We start from the raw sequence: 16,434 nt of genomic DNA on the forward strand, positions 1-16,434 counted from the left end.
GAACAATAATAACACCTGCAGGTTAGCAAAATGTTTTATTATACTGAAACATACTGTACATAGGTAAGAGCCAAGGCTTGCGTTTTATCTGTCCTATCAAATCAAAAGACCTTTATCATATTTTCCATTGGCTTAAAAAGGAAATACTAAAAGAGTTAATTTCATTATTAAACATATATATATATATATATAATGCTTTCTATTTATTTTGTTCTATATTAGAAAGGCAAACTTGAGGATAGTAATATGGCTTAAATATATTAATCTTTTCACTCTGGGTGGCTTGTTTTCACATCTGGATAGAACACGTGGAATGAGTTCAGGAATCTCCTTCGACATGATAGCAGGTATCAATCCACATTAGATGTAAATTCAGCATGTTCAGCCAGAGTGCCTTGAGCTGGGGAATAAGAGGCATAGTCCAGGATACCTGTTTTATTATGTTTTTCTTTTCCTGCATATTAAAATTTCTCCAGTATATTTTCTTCCTATTTTTCCCTCTGGATAATCCCAAGTTTGCCTTCCCTTGTTTTAACTATTGCCATAGTAATGAACAGGCCACTGTTTTATCAAAAAAAAAAAATCATTTTATCTAAGTGGAATTAATCACCATGGCTTCTGAGTTCTGGGAGAAGGGAAGGAGAAAGAGCAAGTGAGTGACTCCAGACAGCAATTCAGAGTTCCTGCATCAGGACACTTGCACTGAATCACCTCCTGGAGAAACCTCTTTCACTCCACTAACTGCAGTGGAAGCCCAGGAAGACCTGGCTGGAAAAAATTAGCCCTTGTGAATCTTGAGTAGGTTCACAAGAGTCCTACAGCATCCAAACCTCTTACACACTGCAGCCTCCGCATACATCTGCAGCTGCACTCTTAGCCATCTTGTCATTTGGTATTCTCCCCAGGGGCCAGAGGTGCATAGCATCCTAAAAGTTTGCAGTCCTACAAGTTCTCTTATAAACTGGCATTTGCACAACAACAAAGGCAGCAGATTGTCAGGCTTAGCTGGGATTTCAGTGTTTCTCTCCACTACAGAGGAACTGTTACCTATACTTAACAGTTCCTGATTATAAATCGCTGAAATACCAGTCAGGGAGGAAAGGACTGCTACAAAAATGTGCAGGATAAAAGGAAAATGACCTTTCCAGTGAGCTGAAATACACTATCTAAAGTGACAGGAACAGCATCCTGCCCTGCTTCAGACCATTTATTGGCTATGTGTGCAACACGCTTAGCATTTTCAGTCAGGACTAAACTAGCTAAAACTGTACTATGTTGAAACTAAAATAGTAGCAGAAAATCTGTAGTGCTATGTCCTTGTCCACATACCCTGTAAAACCCTGAAAATCTAAGGCAACATTATACCAACTGCACTGTTTTGAAAACATTTTGAGCCTCTACTAGTCAAACTTGTTGCTCTTCTATATCATGGTACACAAATGAGCACCGTGACAGTAAAGACATCTGGTCAACTTTTGCTACTGTCACCTGAGCTCACTGGAAGTTTGGGCCAAGAAGGCATCATTGCATTTTAAAAATACTATCTTCAAAAAAGACTTGTATCTTGATTGTTGATAGATTCATTTTCCTGGATATACTGGAGAATGTCCACTTCATTCATTGTCTGAATCCTCTTTTCCTTTGGCTTTGCCAGTGGAGATGAATTAGTGCTCCTGGGGGCAACTGCTGGCTTCTGAGGCAGTGGTGGTTTTGATGGTACCTTAGGTTTTGGTTTGGAGGTTACTTTCAAAAGTTTCTCTAAATCATCTTCAACTCTGAAATGAAAAGAAAACATCAGTAAAATCTTGGGAATTTCTGAGCTGCTTTTTGTTTTGTAAGAAAATTCAGTCTTGCAAATTAAACTTTCTGCAGGATCAACTTTGATTAATTTCTCTTTTATGGAAGAGTGTTCCATAAAAGTTTCAATGTTGCCAAAATAAGAACTGTCTTTTTATAATGTGGTTTTTCAGTTCACCATCAAAGTTAATGAATATTAAAGCATGCTTTCAAATGTCTCAATTAAAAGCAATTTGCAATTATCAAAAGTAAAATAACTTGATTTTAGTTTGGGAAGCAAATGGTTTTGATTTGTGACAGGATGCTTTAGTTCCCAGAATTTTTCATGGGATAGTAAAATTTTTCACATTCAGCTCTGCTTCCGCTTCATCCCCATCTCCTGAGACTGAGCATCCCCCATGCTCAATCCTGAGAAACTGGAAACACTAATGGCTTTAAAAATATTGTGAACACATTTGCTTACAAGGAACTGAAGACGTTTTGCAATCTGTGATGGCTACAACTCTTTCTAGCGATCATTTCCCCCTATTTCCTAGTGAAATAATCCAAAACACTTGAAACAGTTAAGGATGTTTTCTACCTGCATTGTTTGACCTTATCAAGAGACAGAGCACTGCTGTGCATGCCCAGCTCTGTTCCCACAGGAGCTCTTAAAGATTTCGAGAGAGCCCTTATAACAGATTGTCTTGTGACTTCAAGAGGTCACAAGACAAGTGAGTATGTGGAGGAAAGGCAAGGAAGGTTGTGACACATAACATCTCTAAAAGATATAGCAGAGATGGCAAAGTAAAAATTAGCGTAGCTAGAGAAGTCTTTACAGGCCACAGTAATTTGTGTTCCGAATCAAAATAACCTCTTCTTTTGGTCCTCTGAGCACAGTGGTCAATCAAAACATCATAAGGAGTAAACATTGTTGTTAATTTCCCAAAGGCTTGATTGATAAATAATTGTTAAGCAGTCAAAGCCCCACTAGAAATCCACGCAGATAATCAGCTGTGTAATGACCAGGTACAAAAGTGAAGCCCCTGATAAAATGCGTATTTCGTATGTGCTTACAAAATACAAGACTTGCAAAGACTCCACCTCTAACTGTAGCATACAAACCCAAGAAAGCTACAGCACATCAAGTGCAAGCAAAAACTTTTACATGGGGGACCGGGAGCCAAAGATCAAGAACAGTAGGTTTGTAATATGTGGGTATCTCCTTGCCAGACCCCAGCTCTAGTGAAATACACTTTCTCCACGACCACAGTGTCTTAGGCAGTGAAAAGATTTAACTGATTAATTGCTTACAAGCACTGTTATAAGAACTGTTTTTACGAAACTTCGGTATCAACTGAATCTGCCCATTAGGCTGTAACAGTGCCAGCAATAAAACTCTCTCTGCCTCAGCCAAAGGGTAGCCTGATAGGAAAGCTACAAATGAACTAGGAGACAAAATTAAGGCGCCAGAGTTATTCCAAAGGGTCCGGAATTTGCTTTGGTGCTTAAATTTCCTTCAAATAGTTTTATTTCGCTCACTCTTAGAGGACTTGTGAGGATAAGAAAGTCTGGTCAAGCGATTCTTAAACAAGGAAGGAGCTGGCAGTACGTGTGCAGCCCATCCCCTCCCTCTGTCTCTGCTCCAGCACTACATCAAGAGGTGGCACATTCCCTCCAGGAGGACAGGCTGGATGCTCTCTGTTGGTCACAGCACCATAACTATCTCATGGCAAGGAGCAAATGGAGACGTGACTAAGGGAACAGACAACAGCTGTTTCTCTCTGGGAGGATTCTCTGAAGCTTCTTACTTGAGCCCCTGATGACTGGAAGGGATTTGCTGGAGCAGCCCTCTAGCAGCTCCACTCACTGGAACAGGATACCATACTCCAGGGAGTCGAAGGAAGGTGCCTTTTCATGTTTTTTTTTAAACAAGCCCCATATGTAGGCAGACCCTGGCACATGAATGAGTCTCACCTCATTTCATGGCAGGTATTTTTTGGTCTTTCCACTCATTTGCCTTTTGTAATTCATATCTTCCTCACTTGCCAGGCAGCAAGGGTGACTTGGGGGGGTGTGTGTGGGTGGTATTCAGATACCTGTGAAGCCACTGAGACAACTTCTGTTGACTAAATGGGACTGTGATCCCTCCCTTTATTTCTTTGTTCACCAGTAGCTTTAGGAGAGATACTGTGAATGCCTCTACCACACAGCAGAACAATTGGTGGGGCCTCCTGCCAACATTTAAAGTAAGCAGTTAAAGCAAAGCTGAGCTCTTCCATAATTTGGGAAGCGACTGATTATAGAGTAACTGGCCAGGACCATGGGGAAGATGATCAACAGAAGAATCATCGTCTCTGAGACACTTTATTACTCCATCCCTAGTGAACACTGAATGTTAAAACCACAGGTACTTCAAGAGCTCTAGCACCCTCAGCTAAGGATCCCACTAGTATTAAGAAAAACTGCATAATTTCAAGGGTTTCTTTTTTTACGTTCACCCTTAATAAAAGCTGTGAGGAATTTACACTGTACTTCAGGCTGCGACAAACCACACTCACCATCAATTAGCCATAAAGTGAAGAAGGATTAGCCTGAATTTTCTGACGTATAGATGGTCAGAACCCTTTAAGGTAAAATCATTGTTGAAGTCAGATCTTTTTGTGACTCCTAAATGGAATCTAAGAAGGATCAGTTTTAACCAAGGCTAATCTTGTAAAATCAACCGCCTGAACATTGATATCTAAAACTAGGAAAAATACCTAAACAGACCAACGGATGGGCAAGTCAGGGCCACTGTTCCAGAGCTCTGCACCTTGAACTCTACCTTGTGGACTTGTACTCCAGCTGGCAGCACCTCAAATTTCATCCCCCAAGTAATCCTGGAGATTATGTTCTCTTTTATTTAGATAAGATTTCTGATGTCTTTTAGCTTCCATGATTCCCTGCAGGTGACATATCCCACCTAACTTACAAAGCACCTTGTCAGTGTATTTCTTCCTCCTGAATACTTCATCTACATCGAAGAAATTAATTCAGTTTAAGCCCAGGCATTTTTGTTTGCTGCAAACGCTGATATCTAAGAGATATCACACCTGTGATCACATTGCCAAGACATGTTCTTGTTCTCTTTGCTGTGTAATAAACAAAACATGTTAGGGCTGGTATTTCTGAAGCCTGGTTTTCATCAGCTGATCTGATGCCTCCCTTCTTGGCATGAACAAATACAGAATGTATCAATGTCCACGTCATAAAGTTTTGCTCATAAATAACAGAAACCATAATAACCAGATTAAGAATACATACATATACATATATATCATACAGAGGAAGCATGATTTTGGAGTAGGTGCACTGCCTGAGAACTAGGTGCACTGCCCAGAAGGGGCAGCAGTAAATACAGCTCATGAACCTGATCAGATGGTACAGCTTCCTGAACTCTCTGCTCCTGTGCAGCTCTAGATTAATTTCTGTGCTAACCACAGCAACAAAACCGCTCAGCACAGTCACAGAGTACCCTTAAAAGATGCAGTCCAGCAGGCTGTGGGGTTTTGGGGGTGGTGGGTGGGGAGGGTGGGGGGTTTTTTAGGCCAAAATTATGCAGGAGATGATTTATGCAAGTCTGGAAGTGGATCATATAAATCTGCTGTCCTGGATTTTTTCAAGACCTTGGTTAGACAGAAGTCTTTTACAGAGAACACAGCAGATAATATGTGGCCTTTGTCTCAAAACCTGCTTTTCAGTGCTGCACTGCTAGGCAAACTGATCCACTGTTGTTTGATCATGTGAGACACAACTGTCTTTGAAAAACGGAAGAGAGAAAATGCAAAATGCCTTAGGCAGAGATAGAAACAAGGAATTCTGTTTCTTGAGAGGCAAATGAATTGTTACAGTGCATAACTACCACCATATTTAACTCCAGGCCAGGAGAAGGAAGAAAAAAATCAGCAACTATTCTGAAATAACAAGATTAAAGGAAGAACCTCCCCACCCCCATCTTTTTATAAACAATCAGGCGCAGAATCCATGTAATTAATCATTCTCTAATTAGTCTCTTTCTTTTTCTGTAATGGAAAAGCAGCAGCACATTGTTTAAAATTCCTGCCATACTGTTGTGCTGATTCACAGACTCTATTGGTGGAAATTCTCTTTGTTTCCAGACACAGAAAGCAACCAAAACCCTTACTGAAGAAAGTGTATCGCAAAGCCCTATGATGTGACTGCTAGCATGTGGGCTTCAAGAAAGTAACCCAGCTCTGACTTTGAGACAGACACAGCTGCCATCAGAACATCGCCATTTTAAATGCCACTTCCCTGAACTCCATCCTGTCTATCTGGACAAGATCTTTGGAACAGGAATGACTACATGTGTGTAAGCACCTAGCATGATGGGGACAGTGACCTCTGCTTGCTCTAATAAGAAGAATCAGTAATGAAATCAAGAGACAAAGACTACCATAATTTATTAAAGTATCCAAAAGGATCATGCTTGAAGCTAGGTTATGCAACTCACAGCAGTTCTTGCAGAATAGACTTTTATCTTTCCCTATCTTATTATTGGTGTCTTTACTTTGTCTGGTGTTAACTCCAAATATGACAGATACCTTAGTGAAGCCTTGGGGAGAGGTGTATTAACATATATGACTTGGGAAAATACTTGTGCCCAAAAATACGCAGGAGGCTTTGAAGTATCTGTTGACCACCTCTTCTGCTATGGGCAGTAGAGAGGGTGTGATGTTCTAACAAGGCCCGTGGAAATTATACAGGCTGGAGTTAACCACAGGAGTGCAAAGCATAGGGGACTGTGTAGGAGGTATCTCCCCTCCTTTTCCTGTTTTCTCCTGCAATCCATTACAGGTAAATTCATACTGGTACTTTAACCAGTGCCATGAAATATGTCTGGACACTGGAACATGACAGTTTGCATTACTGAAATCTTAGAACCACTGGCACAGCTTTGGTCTGGGTCAGATTAGCCTTCCTGTGAAAAACTACCAGGCACAACCTGGAGCTGGCATGGGAGGGACCATTCCCAGCAGGCAGCTGCGTACAGTCACCTTGCTCTGCAGCTGGAGAGAGTGTTAATAGCATGGATGCAGCCTGGCGGCGCAGTCTGGCTGAGGGCCAGAGAATAGGCTCATTAGTACAGGTAAGTCCTACATGCATATGCCTGCAAGAAGAAAACAGCCTACTGGTTAGATCACTCACCCAGGAAATGAGATAATTCAATTTGTACAATTTGAACCAGAGAGCTGGTTCAATTTTCCCCCAGCCCGAAGGAGTTCAAACCTCTGTCTCCTGCTCCTTGAGAAAGTTCCCCCATCACCAGGCAAAGGGGGGAGCAGGCAGCTTTTATCCCCCCAGCTAAAGATGTCTGTCAAAAATATAAGTAACCTGGGGCAAGATGGTTGAATTCTGGAGACTCTCAAGCCTAGCAAAAGCATCTCTTGCTACACTAGGAGAGGCTAGGACTCCAGGTCACCTCTCTGCATTATTCTATACAACCTATACATGTTCCTAGGCATAGGGCAAGAATTAACGTTTCCTGTGCGGTAAAAGCCTTTCTATTCTGTTAGGCAAGTTTACTTGGTAGTTCTTCCAGTGTTCATAAGTAGCATCTCTATACATCACAGGAAAAATGAAACAAACAAAACAAAAAAAAATGCTTGAATACCATCACAGAAAGTGCTCTTGGGCAGCAAATGAAATCCGCCAAAAACTGGTCGGAAAAGAAGAATTTATTTGTTTACTGAAAGCCACTGCAGCCAAATCAAGGTTCTTTCCTCACAATCAGGTCTCCGCAAGCAAGGGAAACTGCCCTGGAGTGGTCAGGAAATTTCCAAGCCAGTTACCGCAACCTCCTCTGCCACCTGCCCATCACCTAAACAACTGTCTGCCCAAAGGATCTAGATTTAAATCCTCTGGAGTTTCTCAAAGCTTTTCTCCCAGCTGTGGTGCTGCTCTCATATCCTCAGGACAGTGAGAAAGCATTACTCATCATGTGGTGCTGGAGGTGATTGGTGTCCTATATGACTCCTGGCTAGTCTGAATGGCCTGCAGAATGAAGAACATGCAAACTTTTTCTGCTTCAAGGGTTGCAACAGTTTCTTGGCAAGCCTGAAGCTAACAAACCTGCTCAAGAAGCTGTATGGACTGAATGGTGTTTAGAAATGACCATTGTCAGGATGCAGTTTCACAAACAGCTTCAGTCTCTAAAAATATATAATGCTTTTGAAAGGGTCATCATTTTTATCACTGATGGCACAGCCCATAGCTGTGTAAAAACAGATCAACCTGTAAATACAGACCAAATGAATCTTTTAAGGGTACAGACAGGACGATGCAGCTGGAGCACAAAGATAAGAGCTGGTCTGTCCCTTTCTAAACCAGCAGTCTTAGATCAGTGTAATCCTAAGAAAGAATACACCAGGTCTGCCATCACAGGGCAGCAGAACCAGGATCCCGCTGCTGACACTTTTCTCAGCACTGGAAAAAGACAAATGTTAACGCTGACAGCTGCTTCCTTCCAGGTCAACTCCCTATTCATTATCAAAGGTGCAGTTAATTAAATCTCTCCTACAAAGCTGCTCAGACAACTGTGATAATTATTTTAGGCTAGGATGTGTAATAATTTATGTTGTTCTGTGGGCCCACAATGCTGCTGCAACATTCACAGAGTCACTTCTAGCACTGGTTTTCCACAAAAACCTGATCCATAACACTAGGCAGGCACAAATTAGGTTAATAAGGAAGAAGAGATCAACTGCAGTCCTGTTGCATGAAAACTTAATTTGCACATCTGTGGCCACTGGGTGGATGCAGATGAGAAAATAAGATGGCATGAGAATCCATGATGGGAAAGTTTGCAGGACACTGATTTCTGCAGCGTCTGACTTCTGTTTCTAGCTTAAATGGAAATTAGACGCGAGGAGGAGCTTTGAGAGTGGAGGTAGATGGCTGAATGCATCCAGAAAGAATCATTATATAGTATGATGTCATCCAGGAAAATGAAGAAGAGAAGCCTGATCCTAAATCCATTCCCAAGGATAATTCTTTTAACATCTAGGAAAGGGTTGATCAGATACCCTTTCACCTCACTGCAGTTGGTCACCTTCCACCTTGGAATAGTCAAAAGCAAAGGGACTCAGGACTTCTTGGAAGAGCCTGAGTTCCTTTGTATCCCTGTGGTGAAGAGATAAGCCAAAAAGACTTGGTTACCTCTCCCGCCTTTTCTCAAAGCACATCCCATGAAGGAAGAGTATGACATACTCCTTTTTTTCCTGAAGGCAACATGATGGGACATGACCTTGCTGGTTTCTACCACAGCAATTTACCTCTTTTCCACAAGTTCTGGAAGGACTTGCAACTACAGTCCTCTACAGGCACCTCACTCATGTATTATGGCAGACGTAGTGCTAGGACAGAGTGCCTGCATCTGCAATGCCAGTGGCTCGAGTGAGGTAATTCACTTAGTTTCTCCATCACTATCACTTAATATTTGTTGGTAGGCCAAGAAATTTGTAACCAGTAAAAGGCTGATCAATGGACAGGAAGAGGGAAGATGTTTGTTTGAATGGACATGGATATTTTGCCATAGAAATAAATCTTTCATTAAACTTACAAAGAAATTGGTTCTTCTCAAAGCTTAACACTTGTTAATGTAAAGTAGGTGATTCTATTTAAAATAGTAATTCTCATTTCACTTGAGCAGGTATACACAGAAAGCACAGTCTTCAGTTTGCAATAAGAACATTTATCATATTCTCTTCTCCCTCATGTTGTGACAAGCACAGCCCACGCACATTTTGCAGACTCATTTGTCTCCATAATAGTCTCTTCCTCAAGAGTTACAAGTCACTGCTGGGGATTGACTGCTGTGCTGAGAGTGCTGTGGTGCTACTGCTGCTACAACCACACAGGTACCATAAAGATCACAAAGGACTTGGTTGCTCCTGTGTTCCGCTCTGAACATCATCTCTTTCTCACCTCCCCTTCGGAAGAAAAAGGTTCTACCTTGTCTGCCTTAGGCAGTGCTCTCCTATCTCTGCCTGTGATTCACTGGTAAGTAAATTTTTCAGTAAGTCAGACACTTCTTGAATCTACCACATGCACGTGAACGGACCTGAGGGCTGGGGAGAGACTTCCTCTGTCCCCTTTGGGACAGGAGAGCGATTGTCAACAACTACTGGGCAAAGGCAAGATTTATTCTTAGGCCTCAAAATATACTCAGGCCACCATGCCAGAGAGATTGCAGGGTTCGCCTCATGTTGAAGATTTCTCTCACCACAAAGGGTCACTGCCTGGAAAAGGGACTGTGGCACTGCCCTGCAAGAACATGTAACACCAGTCTGGTTGTAAGGGAAGGTGGGAGATGATTCAAATGTTGTTTCTATGTTTATGAGACCTGACAGTTCTGCTAAGGCTTCCAGCTGAACAGAAAACAAAGTGCATTGTGCATAAGCACTTGAGAAAGTTCAGCTACAGGACTTCAGGTGACTGCAATGAATTTACATAAAGGTGAGGCGAAGTATTCTACTAGGTTAGAACAGCACTGCCACTCCTCTCCTCCCCTTTAACAGCTTCTCCTTTAACCCCAATCACATTGCATTCCATTCACCAGCTCTCTATCATGTGCAGATAACACTGTGAACTAGGTTTATTAGGGTGATTTCAGGGGGTGTTAGGCACCTGAACAGGTCACCAGATCCTGACCTATCTGCTTATACTTCTTGCACAGCCAGGAGTTGCCTCTGGATTCCTGCAGCAACTTTCCCATCAAACTACTTCATTTGCATTTGGACCGTGATGACTTGTCAACTACTGAAAGTGCTGGGACAAGAATAAATGAAAAGTTCTCAAATTTAAGAGAAATGGAATCTTTTCCCATGGGTATCCTTAACCATCTGGGTGTGCTGCTAAGACTGATGACCTCAAACTGATCCAAAAGCATGGTCTATTGGTCTCAGAGCAGACTTCAGAGACCTTTCTCTGCCACAGAGGAAAAGAAAACATATAATTCAAAGGATATTAACGTGACAGATGGAGAAGCTCACTGCACTAGTGGACAATAATGCCAGGACTGGACTGGAACAGGCACTTCTAGCTGTAACAATCTGGATCAAGCATTGTGTGCTGAGATTGCTAGCAGAGGAGAAAGCAAACATGAAAATATGGAAAGCACATACCTGTTTGCTCCCAGTATACCACAGCACTAAATCAGGTCATGTCCTGCCCCATCAGCTTCTATAAACATCAGGTGGGCTGTCAGGATGTAATGGGAGATGGCATCCAACTCAATTTAACCTTTGTTTAAATTAAGTCAGGTATTACCACTGAAATAGTTAGCACCTTTGCATATGTAGAAAGCAATACCTGCAAAACTGCCTGCTCCAGGAGAGGTTTGAAACCACACACAGATTCTCTCTCCTGGGTTTAGTACCTGCTGCGGAAATCATACTTCCTAACAGGAGCTTGTGAGCAAGAATTAGCGCTCAGAGCAGGTTGGCCTCATCATTCACATGCCAGCCTGAGATCCAGAAGGCATGAATCTGACTCTTTACTGCAGCACAGATTCCCTGATGCTGCTGTTCTCTCTGAACATTGCCTTCCTACTTGATCTCTTGAGGATTAGCAGTGCAGGCAAACTAGCCTTGTGAGAGATACCAGGAATAAAATACATTATGTGATGATATGTTCCAGTGCTACACTATCAAGGGGGCAGGTAAGTGTAAGAGCAAGTACATTATTCCCTCCTATGACTCTGAGCTCGAGCCCTCCTTTCCACCAGATTAAAAATTAAAAGCAGGGTGATATTTTAATGAGAGTCTTTTATAGCTGCAGAGGTGTGCACAGGATTCTTCCTGGAAGCATGCATGTGCCCATGAGCCACCAGCAGAAAATCATTCCTCTTGTGGCAAGAACCCCTGATTTCAGCTCACTAAAGCTGAATTCCTCTTTGTTTCTCACTTTTCATAATGGAGTCAGTTTTCATCCCCAGGATCGCTTGCAGGAAGCAGAAGTGTCGTGTTAGAAAACAAGGACTAGATGGCATGCCTTGGGCCTCCAAGACCCTTCCTTTACAGTCACAGAATAATACCTTGCACCCTACCTTTCTCAAAGGGTCTTCCTAATTTCTGTTTTAATGCGTGTGATTTCCAAGGTCCATGACACATATCTTACCTTTTACCTGTAAGTATGAGTATTGACTCAGTTAGCATTCAAAGTATTTAAGCCTTTTCAGCTTAAATTTACACAAATTCACCTCTTTGGAAGTCTAAAGAACTTCTCAGATCACCTTCATCCGACAAGACAGATTTGAGATGTGTACCTCAGCAGTTCCTCAGTGTCCTCCTCAGGACCTGTGTTCAGCACATACTCCCTGTTCTTACAGGCAGCTGGCAGCAGCAGTGAGTCACCCAGTCTTACCACCCCACCAAGGTCTGGATTTTCAAATAATTTCAGATCTAGAATGGGGAACCAGAAAATGCTCTAGTTAAATCATGCTATATAACACAATTAATACTAGCTAGTAAACCTGGCTACTGGACCGAAAAAAAAAAAGATCATGTAGACAATTATTTTTTTTTTTTACAGGGACTTCAAATCCACAAGTGCAGTCATTCTTTGCACTCTTAGGACTTGGTAAATCTGCTTTCTTCTTGCACTCAAAAGTAGGTCACATCACTTGTTAGTGTGGCATGAGTGACTGTGGGACAGCCAGCTCCCACTGACCTACAATATCCCAGCCCAAAATGTCAACAGTAAATACCTACATCAGGGGTCCTCAAACTACGGCCCGTGGGCCGGATATGGCCCCCCCAGGGTCCTCAATCTGGCCCCCAATATTTACAGAACCCCCCTGCCCCCCCCTCCCCCCCCCCCCCCCCGCCAGGGGTTGGGGGGGGAAACCAAGCAGCCGCAGATGACTGCCTGCCACTTCATCCGCGCGCCGGCCCCCTGGTTAAAAAGTTTGAGGACCCCTGCCCTACGGGAACTACACATCTTATTTATTCTTTCTGAATGATTCTAGGTGATTTTGAAGATTTGCCTTAACATTCCCAAGTCATTATTTAGCCTGTATACTCTGTATTGCTACACTTTGAAACCTCAGTTATACACATGCTTTAAATAAAACAATCTGTGTATATACAAATATAAACAAGATTTACTCTCTTTCATCTTCTTCCTGGGACCAATTGATGAGAAATCTTTTTCTGGGCCAAAAAGACCTTCATCTGGATCTCCTTCCTCTTCAAAAATCGTTAATTTTGGCTTCTCTTCCTTGGCTGGAGAAGCAGATGCCTTCTTTGGTTTTTTAGTTCTAAAACATAAGAGACAAGAAAGTCAGCTACAATTCTTCATTTAACAAGGAAGATTTATGGCTAGAAAACCTCATAAGCTGAAAATAGATGAAGGCTGGGAAAGGATCAGAGAAAGGTACATAGGCATCTGTTAGTCACTGGCAGGAACAAGATATTGAGCTGCAAACACTGTTGGCCTGACATACTCTACCTGTACTTATGTTTTGTATTCTTAAGAACTATCAAGAAATCCAATGGGAACTGGAAGAGCAGGGCTAACAATGCTGTACTGCACAAACTACCACTCAATCACATTTGTTTTAAGCAGCTTTACTCCTCCCACACAGAAAGCCTAAAATAAGAAAGAAGACCAGTTCCAGCAACACTGTCATAGACAGATAGAAAAGGGATGGCTTGAAAAGCAAAGCACAGGTTGGACCATTGCATTGATCCCTTTGGACAGGTTTTTAAAAACCTTTTTGGCTCCATTTCCTTGCCAGTGCCTGCTGCTGTTTTTGACTGCTGCACACTCCTTTCATAAAGGCGTTAGACACTCCCCTCATCCTCCTCAGAGGAGACATGATATGAAGACTACATCATCTTCAAGTTGAAGCAAGCAGGGACTGGAAGATGCTTGGTTGGACAGACTGCTATTTGCAGAATCTACAAATGTCACTCAGTACTTTCTTGAACTAAGGACTGGATTAACTTCCTCTAAATTTAGTTTTCTAAAATTTGTCAGTGAAACAACGTTAATTTTTAGGCTGCTTCTCTACTCAGTGGAAAGAGACATGCACCTCCACAGGACAATTAATCCCATCTATTTTGAACACATATTTGGATGCACTAAATCTCTGAAAATCTCCTCCTCTTCCCGCTGGCTGGAGATAGAAGCTAAAAAGTAGTTTGGATTACAGGCCTCATTTGCATATGGCTCAAACAAGGGGAGCTGAATCCCCCCCCCGCAAGAACAGAGTGAAAAGCGTGTGCCTCTTGCTCTTACACCTAGGAGTCATATTCTACCAGATGAAGCTACAAGGCAGCTTTCACAGTAGGGTAGCTTGAGTTATGAGGCAAACCAGATGATATTAAAAAAAAATTTAGAGAACAGGACAAAAAGCTTTGGGTGAAAAGTCCAATTCAAACTAAGCTGAAAGACAAGAGTTCCTTAGGACAGTGTTCTTCCTAAGAAACTGCCATATTTCAGAGTTCCTTACTTTTAGCAGTCATGGCCTTGCCATTTCTAAAGTATCCCCTTTGAGTGCCTCTTACAATAGAAGATCTGATCTTCTCCTTCCCAGAGAGCAGGTCAGGTTTCAGCCTAGAGCAAACCCAATTATCAGCACTTAACATGCCATAGTCATCAAAAACTAAGAACAAGGTCAAAAGATTACACATACATTCCAACTACATTAAAGAGTCTTGTAAAATCCTCTTCTGATTACAGCTACACACAAAAGAGTGGAGTCCAGTTACTTCCAGTTATTTTAACAAGTTTATTATCACCAAAATAGAACTCATGGATGATATTACCTGACTACTGCCACTTCATCTCTTAGCAATGGGAAATGCTGCGCTTTAGGGGCCTAAGAGCAAGCCCCATGCAGAACTGAAATACACCCTTATTTGGAAATATATCCTATTGAATATACTAAAGGTATCTGCAGTTGTCAGCAACTAATTTGCTGACCTATTTATGATATAAATCTTTTTAAAGCAGATGAAACTTCCGTGTCTTTTTTTTTTTTTTTTTAATATATATTCATTATGGATATACCTCAAGTGACTTCTGAATTCCGAGCTACTTTTGAAAGGTCAGCTCCAAGGAACTGCCTCAAACTGAAGCATTTGTAAAAGAGCCTTCTTCCAAAACCTGACAAAATCTAAAGTTATGATACATACAAGCCAGACAGCTTTCACCCAGGATTTCTACACAAACTCAGATTCATTGCTTTATTAACTGTGGTAAGAAATCTATCACTCAAATAAACCTAAGTATTAAAGGAAAACGTAAAAAACGAGAACCATTATATTGAACAACAAAACCAGAAGAACAGTAAGACTGAGTCTTTCAGAGCTGGCAGATTGATTAAAAATAGAATTAGTAGACACAAATAAATCCAATCTACTGGGGAAGAAGCAACCTTTATTTGCATAATTCATGCCTTGCAAAGTATTATTTGAGAAGTGAATGCCAATACAGATGGGGATTTGCAATCCTACAGAATGCCAAAAAGACTCTGACAAGACCCCTCACCCATTCAGAATTACAACAGTTCTCCTGATGTATAACGTCCTGTTATGCCACAGGTACTTACATACATAAGCCAACAAATTTCCAAGCAACAGGTCTCCACCCCAGTGAAGTTAACAAGGAGTTTACTAATAGTTAGCTATTCGCAACAAAAAGTACCAGAAAAGTCGGAAATGTTGATGAAACAGAAGAGAACCATAAAGAGTGTCATAAAGAACACCACTTAAACCAAAATTAAATTAACTGAAAGGTCCTGGTAATAACCCTCTGTTTAGTCGGGCCATCAAACCAGCCACTTACACTGGCTTGCTTTCTGTTTTGCCATGGGACTCCATTGGCGGTTACAGGCACTGGGCCAAACCCAAAGGGCTTGACTGCTACCAGTAGGAACATGAGGAAGTTGTTTTTCTGCCTTCACGTTGTTTCCCCTCACAACCCTTCTAAGGAAGCCACAGCTGGACTGCCAAGTAATTCCAGCACATCCATACAGGGACTCTGTTGAGGTCAGTCTCTAACTGGGAAACAGGATTCCCACGGTTCTGTATTTAGCTGTGCCAGTCCAGGCTGTGCACTGCTGAGCAGAGGTTAATGGATGAGAAAGGGTGTGTAACAAGTTTGGAGTCTGTCTGAGGTTCTGGTTTCACAATCAGCTTCAGCTGGTCTGAGCGTGTGCCTGCCTGCCAGCTCATCCCCTCTCTGTATGTTCAGGCTACCTCCCCATTAACAGGGGACCAGGGACTTCGCTGGAACAGCTGACTGTGAGGACACATGCCGGTAGGCATGCAGAGGAGAAGCTGCAAGGATAGTTAATTCAATGATCATGATGTGCCAGGGTGCAGTAAACTAGTGCAGGGATGCAGAGGCTCTTGGGAAGGCATTTTGAAACTACCCGCATCCAACTGGCAGAAGAGGACCCGTATCATTGCTAATTTTTTGTTGCTGAAACAAGTGAACCTTGGAATATCACTCTACTGAATTTTAAAAATCTTAACAAAAACCAAACCAGCCCTAAAGATGATGTATCCTTTGTTCAGCTTAACCTATTTAGTCATTTGAGCTCACTTCTACACAGAAAGCACTGAGAGAATGACTCAGGTAACACTG

At 42.0% G+C, this 16,434-nt stretch overlaps 1 protein-coding gene across 2 annotated transcripts in view; it reads right to left on the reverse strand.

The window, feature by feature from the left end:
• Positions 1-22: 22 nt before the first annotated feature.
• HS1BP3 (HCLS1 binding protein 3) overlaps positions 23-16,434 on the reverse strand; it is a 52,804-nt gene continuing 36,392 nt past the window's right edge. The window contains exons 5-7 of one of the 2 annotated variants that reach the window (XM_040598366.1): positions 12,945-13,096; positions 12,104-12,239; positions 23-1,775 (exon numbers count right to left, since the gene is read on the reverse strand). In XM_040598366.1, coding sequence (XP_040454300.1) covers positions 1,547-1,775; positions 12,104-12,239; positions 12,945-13,096 — 517 coding nt within the window. In that variant the 3' untranslated portion in view covers positions 23-1,546. Of the gene's footprint in view, positions 1,776-12,037; positions 12,240-12,944; positions 13,097-16,434 lie in introns of both variants that reach the window. The other variant, XM_040598367.1, reaches the window with a different exon arrangement.

Source organism: Falco naumanni, chromosome 6 (genome assembly GCF_017639655.2).
Source record: "Falco naumanni isolate bFalNau1 chromosome 6, bFalNau1.pat, whole genome shotgun sequence".
Lineage (NCBI taxonomy): Eukaryota > Metazoa > Chordata > Aves > Falconiformes > Falconidae > Falco > Falco naumanni.